Here is an 11419-nt window from a genome sequence, read left to right as displayed (position 1 = left end):
GCTGGGCTCTTACTGGGCTCCAGGCCTGCATTCTGTGACAATGAAAAGGAAAAGGAGAGATAAGTCAAGGAAGAGCAGTTTCATGCATTAGCTTTGTTGTTGCTTTTATTCTATTCCCTTATTCTAAAAAAATAACTTGTGAAAATGTGTCATCAGTGCAAACGTTACGCCTAGTAAGTCTCTGTAGGGTTCAGTCAACTGTCTTTGTCAAAGAACAAAGTAGTATGTCTAGTCTCCATTGATGACCGAGTGTTGGGACATAATGAAATCTGATGTAGCTAGGTGTATGATGCCCTCTAGTGACACATGCACTCAATAGCACTGAGTAGATGTTGTTACCAGTTTTAAAGAGATACCATCTACAACTATAATAGTCACTTCCCCTGAAAGTAGTCTATGGACCAGGAGAAACTGCAAAATGGTTCAGAGTTGTTTAAATAGCCACTACTGACTTGAGTTAACTTTAACCATGGTTAACAAAATACATTTTGGAATGATGGATGTAATGAGACAAATGACTATATTTTTGGCCAAATCACCTCAAAGTAACTACCAACCAAGTCAGAGAGTTCATTTGAGTTGATTTGGCCATGCAATTTTGAACTTCTACTTTCCATCTGACTAGAAGGTGTAAAAAAGTTAACTATCCTGTATTTCAAGGAGGCAAAATTAGAATGTGTCAGGGTAATTTCATCTTCCATCCACATTAATTTAACAGTTTACAATATGCCCACCTGTTTCTTATTCTTGTGTAGTCCAGAGTTGATTCTCTGAGCCCGCAAATTGCTGTTGGTGTTAGCCTTGGACTTCCCTGTGAAAAAAAGAAGAAACTAAACTGTAACATTTCAGGCCCAGTAGAACAAACCATCTGGCTGTAAAGATACTCGTCAGCATGGATCTTTACAGAACTCCGGTCACCCTTTGCCAACTCTGTTTCCCAAAACAGAACATAGCCTGGGGGAGGAACCAAAACAGAGAAAAACCACATTCGCACTCAGGAGAGATGGAGAGCAGCATTTAGGCCTTACATAACACAGAACTGACCCAAAGTCCCAAAAGCGAGCCAGCAGAGATTTGTGTTCTCTGCCAAACATTCACAGAGAAGGTAAAAAAGGAGCTTACTTTGACAGCTTGCCCAAATAAAGTGGAGAAAAACAATTGTTACAACAACCACAGGGCTGTGAGCATGAGCAGGCTTTGTCTCCCATCCTCATCTGTCGCTGTGAAGCGTTAGCCATAGCAAAAATGATTTATCGAACGAGTGATGAAGTGATGAATTGAATAGCCTACCGATTAAATAAATCAAGAGGATATTGTTCAATCAAATGGGTATCACAATCCAATATAACAGCCGTTATTGCAAACACAATTGTTTTCCCATGGAGTTGGAATGGTCTCACTTAGAGTAAATGCAACGTAATGCTCATTAATCATACTAAGACACATCACCTCCCTTATGCAAAACTATTCATGGGTCATTTAATATTACTGTAACTAAATGGCTAATCACAGTGGACGGCTTGTGGGAAGTTTACAAAACAAGTAGCCTATTCAATCAAAATGCCAGCCATCTTTAGTCTACACAGGGAGCAGAACATTCTAGAAGAACAAGCTGTGAGGTGAAGCAGAGGATGTCATTTTGTAATAGAACACACTATCACAATGACAGTAGCAGTGTCTGGAACTGGGTGACTTTCCCTGATCCCACAATGACTCGTCCCTGCTGTGACCTAGTTAACCGACTCTGCTGTCCCCAGTGGACAAAAGGACTCGAGTCATGCACCGTAAGTCAACAGAAGCACCTGCCACAGGACGCCAATAGCAGGATTAATGGGGTCATCCTAACAACACAATGCACCCTGCAGACCCAAGATGAAATGAAAGCAGCTCCAGGCATAATCACAGCAGAAGCTCAGAGTACAGTATTGGAAGACACATTTTGCTGTGTGTGTGTGTGTGTGTGTGTGTTTAAATGTATGTTTTGTAGAAACGTCACTGACCTTCCTCCTCTTTGCTCTCCAGAGGAACACTCCAGGCGATGAGGTTTCGAGCAGCGCGGCCCTCCTCTGCCACGATCTTCCTCACCTTGTCGTGGCTGTTGGAGCGCTGGAAGGATGCCTGCAGACAATATGGGCATCTTGTCATTCCATTCCACACTGTAGAACTGGATGATGGGTTCAGATCATTCCAGTGTCGACAGAAAGCTCAAAACCTGATGCAAGGGTGCAGCACAGCTGACCTGCTGTACACATGAAGTACGCATGGGCTCACTTTATTGCTAACACGAGGAGACACTTTGGCAGACACGTGTCGTAAACACAGAGGTAACATATGGTATGCTGTTGTTTTCATTCCTCACACCTATCTATCATGATGCTAGGGTTCTTGGTCATGAGACGTAGACATCAATGTTTAATTAGCAGGGGACCTTCAAATGCCTAGGCATAATACAAGAGTACTGTGTTGTAATGAAGCTATCTGAACCCTCTGTCCTCTTGTGACATTGGTCATTATAATGGCCCTGCTCCACTACCGTCAGCAGCCATTGAAGGAATGATTCCTTTGAAATACTAAATTAAACTATACTGCTTGCCCCGTGTCCAAGATCAAGAATCGCCCAGATTATAAATCTGTGCCGTAAAATGATCTGATGCCAAATGTCTTCCTCACCCCTACCTCTCTCACTGCCCACACACACACACACACACACACACACACACACACACACACACACACACACACACACACACACACACACACACATCACACCACACCACACACACAAGGATCTCATGCATGAATGCCAAGCGCAAATCTGCTTTACACTCCATAAGCAGAGTCCCACTTTGCAATACCAATTAATGGGCCGCTTTCACAGACAAGGCTTAAGCCTAATCCTACACTAAAATGCACCTTCAAAAGAGATTTGACATTGAAAGTTTGATTTAGTCCAGGAATTATAGGCTTAAGCCTTGTTTGTTATTTTCATATTATCATGGAATAGGCTAGTCCTTTCATACAGGAAGCTCATTCCTAGCCTATCTTTTGTGATATTAACAAACTCCAGAACGACATTATATTTCATGTTTAAATGAACAAAAATAAATGAATGTCAAACCAAACTTAGGCTAAAGGCTATAAAAACTCATCTTGATCTGGACTTGATCCATACTCAGGCGTTTCCCTTCTAATAGCAACTGAGTCATGGGACAAATTGTCCCTGTCCTACTGGCAGTGGCATTGCCTTTCACTCAAATAGGCTGGGGGACACTTTACTCTGTAACACTGTCCAAAGAAACGAACTAAAATGACTCTACCAAGACAAGACTGTTGTTAATCCATCAAACATTGTGAGTGTCATCCACAGCAATACAGTGGAGCATCTAATGGTTAAACCCTAAGATGTAGGCCTAGCATATGACATAAACCATGATGCTACTGTAGCATGCTCACAGAATATGCTCATAGGGCTCATTAGGTTTCACACATGCATAAACAGCATGCAGGGTCACGGCCTGCAACAATTTCATGTCCCTCGGGAATACAACTGACCTACTTTTAGAGCGCCAAAATAAATAAACAATTCTCTATATGCAGCCGTAGCTCTATTTTCTTCCAAGAGAATTAAACTATACTAGATAAAGATCAAACACAGTACATCACAAAGAATGCACGTCAAACAGAGAAGGGTAACCCGCACCAAAATGTGCTAAACAGCTAGCTAGGTCACCATCATAGCAACCCCTTTGCCCAGCTGACTGTAAATATTTACATTATGTCTCTTGGGCTTGGCAGCCAGCAGATGACAGATGACGTGGAAGCCTTTACTCTTGACTGACGGCTTGCAGTGCTGTCCTAAGGAAACGCTTATGGCAACGTAATCAGCTGCAGGGGACCTGCCACCTGGTCAACACTGTCGAAGAGGAGGTTGTCTTTTGGAGCGAGTTTCTCTATTTAAAATAGTAGCTAGGTCCTGTTATACTATGCTGCTAACATGCTCACTGGTTTACAAACATTCACCGGAAAGAGGCCGTCTTTTCTGCCTTGAGCTTGTGCTGAGTGAGGGGGCAGGTGTTGAGTTTCCCCTTGACAAGCAGGTCTAAGAACAGACACATGCAGTAAGGGACGGGGAGCGCTAGGAAGACAGACACAGAGAGAAAGGGAGAGATTAGAAGGTACATACAGAGTAGTAGAGTCTGTAAGCAGGTTCCTCGTCCTTATCCGCCCCTGACATACTTTTGCAGTGCACTTCAGGCAACCTGTTTCCCCTCGCTGGCATTACCACTTGCACTAGGTAGGAGACATCGTCATCTGACAGCAGGACCAAAATAGACTCCCACTCTGTAGCTTGTACTACCAACAGCCCCGGCTGTGTCAACTTGTCCACCAATGGCGATGAAGAGAGAGCTGAGTGCTTAGCGGGCTGAGAGTCATTTCACCCTGACTGCTCTGTCTGTAATCAGGGCTGAGTCCTGAGCACACTGCTGAGCTAGCAGCCACCACCTGGGCCCTCGCCGGTCGAGCCACTGCTCCTGTCCGTCTGCCTCTCCTGTCCACCGCACACTGCTTCCTATGTTTGTAGCTTCTCTCCTCTCCTCTCATCTCACATCTCTGCATTGCAGCCCCCTCTCTCTCCCTCTGCCTAAGCCACAGTTCTGAGCAGTCATGTGCACACAGCAGGCCTGCCCCTCAACCCACGTCCTCTGCTGCCAGTGATGAGAGTGTCGCTCCAGGCTCAAGGAGTGTGCTAATGTAAGCCTGCATTAGCCAGAGAGGCTGAGGCTCTGCATCCGATAGGGCTAAGCAGCGGATGACTCACACGAGGCTGGAGGACCAACACAATCCCACGTGGACAGACTGCAAGTTTGTGTCATATTAGAGACATTTCACAGTAAGCTTTTTTTTTTACTGTGTGAAGTCTGCAGCTGCACAGCAAGAGATTTATTCTGAGTCTGACTGATCTGGGTTTCATCTTGAAAAACAACAAAAACCCATGTCTACACCTTGCCAAAAATAGAAAAAGCCAATACACTTTGTTTAAGCAGCAACAGACAGTAGGATAGGCTGGAAGAGGTGGAGCCACAGATTCTGTACATTTCTTTGTTGCTGTTTATTGAAGCACTCCGATATCAATTTAGCAATGATAGAACAGTCATAGTCAGTGGCGGACTCAGGGTGTTTGAAGGGCAGGGGCGAAAACATGGGACCCCATCAGTGCACACAAGTTTAGACCATTGGAAGGGCAGCCAATAGGGCACATCCTCTAATTTTGCCACTCAAAAGGGCACTTTAGGCACGTTTTTTCAACTGTGGGGGCACATGGTCAAGTTTAGACCATTGGAGGGGCACCAATAGGGTACGTCCTCTCATTTTCGCCACTCAAAAGGGCTTTTTTGCCACTCAAAAGGGCACTTAAGAGAGACGTTTTTCAACCGTGGGGGCACCAGGAGGGGCAGTCGCCCCCCCTGCCTGAGTCCGACAGTGGTCATAGTCATAATAAACAACATTTTCCTAAAAAATGGGTACCCATATAATTTATGTTAAATAAAACTGTCAATAGCCCAAATGATTACAGATGACAATGTGGTCACATGTCGACCAAGCATCCAGTCATCAGTTGATCACGCTACTCTGTATCAAAGATGTTCTCTGACGTATTGTCTGTAAACCTTGATGCGTAGTATCGACTTTGAAGGGCATCCTGTAAACATGTAAAACTGTGCTAGATCCAGTTTTAGGACTAACAAAGTGATACACTACAACATTCTCAAAGGTTCTCTCTTAACGTACCGTTGGATCGCCTACACTTGAAACGGTCAGATGGAATTGCATGGAATTGAAGAAATGATGTCAACCCTATGTTATGTTTCTTTCCGTTTGGGTAGCCTAAATGAAATGATGGCCAAACAACATCCAGATTTCGGATCATTAACAAACCCATCAATAACACGTGGGCACAAGGAGAACAAATGCGATGCGATGTCTGCTTAACCGCGCTTATTAGTCGTGGACCTGAACCTGTCTACAGTACCCCCATCGAGATCGTACAAGGAAACACAAAAACATGTTGACAGAAATTGAAAGGGGCTAGCTAGAGCCACAGCAACACATTAACCCACCGTCTTTCACACAGCCCACCTAGCTTAGGCTTTATTCAGCTGTCATCATATCTAGGTCACCTATATCTAGATCAGTTACAATTCATATTGTTAACTGATCTAGCAACATTAACACACATACCTTCAGAGCGGTGGTGATCGTACTCCTGCTCTTGCCTCCTCCTCCGTGCGAGGATCCAGAGCTGTTGCTCCCGGACCTCTCCCTGCCCTCCCCGCCTGGACACATCCTCGGGCCGAGGCGGTGCTGCCCAGCGCCACGCCGTCGTCCATCGTGGCGGCTGTCTTTAGACATCGACTAAATCTAATTCGACGCTCAGAATAAAAGCCTATAAACTCTCTTTAAAATTAGCGAACTCGTCTTGTTTTCAGTGTCGGTGATGGAAACGACACACGAGAGACACACTGACAGTGTAAACGCAACGCAACTTTAAGCAGGAAGTGTAACGGTCAGACCCGATGACAGACACATTGACCATCCAACTGCTTTTTGACAAGGCGGATGTACAATGTATACGAACCAATCGTATGCCGTATAATTCGGGTCATAGGGTGGGACTAAACTGTCGCCACCATGGCAACCGAGTAAGTGGGCGGGATAAAAACAAGTTGTCAAGTCTGGTCTGCGGCTGCCATCGTTTCTCCTGTTTTCAAACCACGGAGTCTTTAACTTTACGAGGTAACTGGAGTGAATCATTCGTTTAAGATCGCTAGTAAATGAGCGGACATGTTTGTCGTTCAGTCGTCTCTGTTTCTACCTGGCTAGACTGGCTAGACACTTAAGTCGTCCTCCTACCTCAATTTTGTCAGCAACAAATGCCGAAATGGGGTCAGTCGTTTACTGGTTATTGTATGTAGCAAAAGATGATCGTAGGTATCCTCTTTGATGTAGCTAAACTAATGTTATTTCTTGTGAGCGATGTGCTTATAGCCCAGCTACATTTCCAACGTCGACCACCAGTCGGCGCTATTATCTTCGGATTTCATAGGCGCCGGAGAGCACCAGACGTAGGGGGTCGTAGGTCTAGGTCAGTTTCCCAGACGCCTTGGTCTCAATCTGTGTCTGGGAAACTAGCCTAACAAAATGTCATATTATGCACTGAATGTTGATCACTGAATATGACCACCATATCCCTTCAAGTGGCATTCTTTGGTTCAGTGTTGATATTTCAGGGGTAGGGCGTAGGCTACAGTAGTTTTTCCCCCCCAATATATTTATTATCATTTTATACCAACATCAAAGACGAGACAACAAAAGACAAAAAAGGAGAAACATACAATAACAAAATTCACAAACATAGACACACACAACTTGCATCAATTTTGGATTACAATAACAATACAAAAACAACACTTTCCTCCTGTATAAAGTATTCTATCTATCTTACATGTTCTTCATGTATGGTTCCCACAGCTTGTCAAAGTCTTTCCGCTTGCCTTTAATAATATAGGTTAATCTTTCCAGACCAATAGATTCCAAGAGCCCCCTCTTCTAGGCTACAGTAGTTGATTAGCTTTGGCGTTTTGAGTTTTCACTTTTTGAGCTATCCACCATGTTGCTCTGTAACCTCAAGTATTTGACGTACTGCATTGTGTTTGATGCAGTAGCTATTTTTACAGAAATGTGTTTCAAAAGAGTGTGTATAGAGACCCAGCATTTATGGTTGAATTCAGCAATACTAGGCCTGTCATGAAAAACTAGTTTTCTTATGCTTTTTATTTGTATCCCTCCAGAGATGAAATATCCGGTTTTAACCATTGCATTGTTTGTGATGCACTTTGCCTTTGGGGAGAGTTCCCACAAGCACTTACATGAAGATCATTATGTGGGCCACCAGCACAACCCTGAGCACGACATGGACGTCCTTCTGGGAACTGAGGTTTTCAATGAATCTTTAATTATCATTTGAAATTATTTTCATTCCCTCTCTACCTTATAATATCAAAGATATTCATTATCTCTTGTCTTGTTTCATGTGTTTTTATAGGACAAAGATGAAATGAAGAAACTCAGTCCAGCTGAGCAAAAGAGAAGAGTGATGGAAATTGTGAAGAAGATAGATACAGATTCTGATAGATATTTAACATCAGGTAAAAGTTGTTTTCATTTGTTTTGTTTTCAAAGGGATTTAGTTTGGCTTTCAGTGGAAGAATCAAATAGGTCTACCCAGAATGCTATATTAGAATTCCATATTGAGCACTATGAGTCTACCTACAGGTTAGATGTACTGTATCATAACCTGCACATGCAAATATTGACGTTTAAGCACTTGTCCTATTTGTCAGACTATAAGACGTATTATCATGGATATGATACAAATTGTATAACCAGGACTTGCAACACAAACTTTGCAGGTTCGCTTTAGGACAATTTTGACAAAAGTTTTGTTGCTAATGTTTGCTTTACATGAACAACTTCAAATATGTTCCTAACCAAAACCCTAACCCTGCCTAACCCTTACGCTAACCACTCAAAGTTGGTGCCTAATACTGCCTAACCATAAGTCATTTTTTAAATCTAGGCATCTATTATTTTGTCAAAATAGAACATTGTCTAGACATAGTATAAGGATGTTTACCATGTAGTCAGAAGAGTGCTGATTTAGTAATTTAGTGAGTTTGAATCTCCAGTGAAATATTGTCCCAGCCTTGAATGGCTTTTAATACATTTAACACACAATACGCTTTACGCAATAAGTTCACTCCACTGATTAATACTATACTGTATAGTCTAACCAAATTGCATCCAGAGGTTAAATTGATAAATACATTGAATCAAATCTACTCTAAATATAATTACTGTATCCCCAGAGGAGATCACACTATGGATACAACATGTCTACAGGAAATACGCACTGGATGATGTAGGGGAGCGCTTTCCTGAATTTGACACTAACCAAGATGGTGTTGTTTCGTGGGAAGAATACAACATGGTTGTTCATGAGCGGCTCATCGATGTTGATGAAAATGCCGTCCTGGAGGATCCAGAGGAAGAGTCTCTCAGATTTGTATGATCACCTTAGTGGCACCATCATAGAAATGTCAGGAATTGTGGACAACAATTATGAATTGTACTCTGTTCTAGACTTCACAGCACTGTTCTGGTGGTCTTCTTTTACTTTTAATATTTATTAGCTCCACGTAAAGGAGAGGAAGCGCTTTGACTATGCTGATGTGGATGGCACACCAGGCCTTAACCTAACGGAATTTCTTGCCTTTACACACCCATCTGAAGTGGATCACATGGCTGTAAGACATTTTCTTTTCACACGATTTGCAGAAGATAGGGTACTCTCAGACAGTAGTTTCTAGACTCTGGTGATACAGTAGATCTCAGACCACAGTAAGAGTAACACATTATTAGATATGTAAACTCATTATGTCTTAAGATGAGCAACGGTTCTAGGACATTTGATTATGTGATATTCTTTTGCATGTTTTCTCTATAGGATTTTGCCATTGAAGATGTGTTGAGTGAATATGACATAGACAAAGACGGGTTCATCAGTATAAATGAATTCATTGGAGATATTCGAACCAATGGTAAGCCCAGTGAACAGAATCAATGTTGTCTATATGTTTTGAGTGGCACTACAGTATGTACATGTCCAGTTAGCTCCCATGCTCCCATGTAATCTGTGTTTGTGTACTGACAGAAGGAGATATCCCATCACAGTGGGAGATTGAAGAAACTGTGCGCTTTGAGGACCTCTATGATCAGGACAAGGATGGCAAGTTGAATCGAGACGAGCAACTCCGTTGGGTCGCCCCTAATAGCTATGGCTCTGCGCGAGAGGAGGTGGGCAGCCTAACCCCTGCAGTTCCACATCACCAAAACACATTTACACATGGAAAGTCTGTCAATACATGTCTCCCCAGGGTGTCTTCCTGCCTGTGAAGTGCAGTATTTTGAGCCATGAAATGTGGTTCTATTCTGTATAATTCACACGAGTGAGTGAATTGATTGAGTGAATTGAAGTGGAAAATAGATTGGATTTGAGACTTATTCTGTTGTTTTGTTCCCATATTGTTAACAGGCGAGTCACCTCATCAACGAGATGGATCAAGATGGTGATGGGAGACTCTCAGAGACAGAAGTTTTGAAAAATCTAGATATTTTCATGAATAGTGAGGTAACAGACTATGGAAGACAGCTGCATGTACCACATGATGAGTTGTAGTGAGGTAACAGACTATGGAAGACAGCTGCATGTACCACATGATGAGTTGTAACTGATCTTTTTTTATGTTCAATAAAAGTCTGACTGATTTCTTTTAGGCCATTCCAGAACTCTCAATTTCTTTCTTTTGAGCCATTCCTTGGTGGACTTACTGGAATGTTTTGGGTCATTGTCATGTTGCATGATCAACATCCGCGTCAGCTTCAGTTTTTGGACAGATGGTCTCACATTTTCCTCAAGCACTCCGATACAATAAAGAATTCATAGTGGATTCTATGATGGTGAGCTGGCTAGGCCTTACTGCAGCAAAACAGCCCCAAACCATGACATTTCCACCCCCATGCTTCACAGTTGGTATGCAGTTATTGTCCTCAAATGTTGTCTTTAGTTTGTGCCAAACATGTCTTCTACTACTGTGCCCAAATAATAATTCAATTCAATTTCCAAATATTTTTTTACAGCAAAGATTTCCTTCTTGCACACCTCCTATGAAAATCAAACATGTGCAGTCTCTTTCTGATGATAGATGCATGTACTTTGAGTGTGGCAAGAGCTACCTCTAGGTCCCGTGATGACATTTTATGCATTTTAAGCATCTCTTGGGCTGAATTCTGATAATAAGAATATAGTTAATGGACGTAACTATGTGTCTGAAAGGCAGAACTCACCTCCCATGTTGCACAGAGGTCTGTCTCATGGTATACAGTATATCTCAAAAGTGAGTACACCCTTTAGATTTTTGCAAATATTCTGTCATATCCTTTCAGGGGATAACATTATCCTACTGAAACTTTGATATAACTTTAAGTAGTCAGTGTGCTGCTTGAATAACAGTATAGATTTATTGTCCTTTGAAAATTACTCAGTACACAGCTGTTAATGTCTAAACAGCTGGCAACAAAAGTGAGTACACCCCATAGTGAACATGTCCTAATTTTTAAAATATGATTATTATTTGTATTATTATAATTGTTTTTAATTATTTTGGGTGGGTAAAAAAAATGGAGCTCCTGAGACCAGGCTGGCCTCAGACAAAACTCAGACGGATGACGTCATAATCACAACAGTCGAGATGACATAAAAACGTCACAATCAAATGTGGGCTTATGAAAGGCAATCGAC

General features: G+C 42.4%; 1 protein-coding gene across 2 annotated transcripts; it reads left to right on the top strand.

Moving 5' to 3' along the window:
- Positions 1-6729: 6729 nt before the first annotated feature.
- Positions 6730-10297, top strand: rcn2 (reticulocalbin 2; the record flags this gene model as incomplete). 2 transcript variants are annotated; one of them, XM_080539313.1, is made up of 8 exons in its annotated part: positions 6730-6795; positions 7851-7996; positions 8105-8207; positions 8928-9124; positions 9252-9365; positions 9566-9659; positions 9776-9915; positions 10154-10297. In XM_080539313.1, the coding sequence occupies exons 2-8, from the start codon at positions 7853-7855 to the stop codon at positions 10295-10297; spliced, it is 936 nt and encodes a 311-aa protein (XP_080395439.1). In that variant the 5' UTR covers positions 6730-6795; positions 7851-7852. The 2 variants fall into 2 exon arrangements, with proteins under 2 accessions (XP_080395439.1, XP_080395438.1); XM_080539312.1 differs by having other exon boundaries at positions 9773-9915.
- Between the last annotated feature and the right edge of the window lie 1122 nt (positions 10298-11419).

This window comes from Nansenia antarctica (assembly GCF_963989245.1).
Source record: "Nansenia antarctica genome assembly, chromosome: 9".
Lineage (NCBI taxonomy): Eukaryota > Metazoa > Chordata > Actinopteri > Argentiniformes > Microstomatidae > Nansenia > Nansenia antarctica.
The sequence above is the reverse complement of the archived record's forward strand: the minus strand, read 5'-3'. Positions and strand labels throughout refer to the sequence as shown.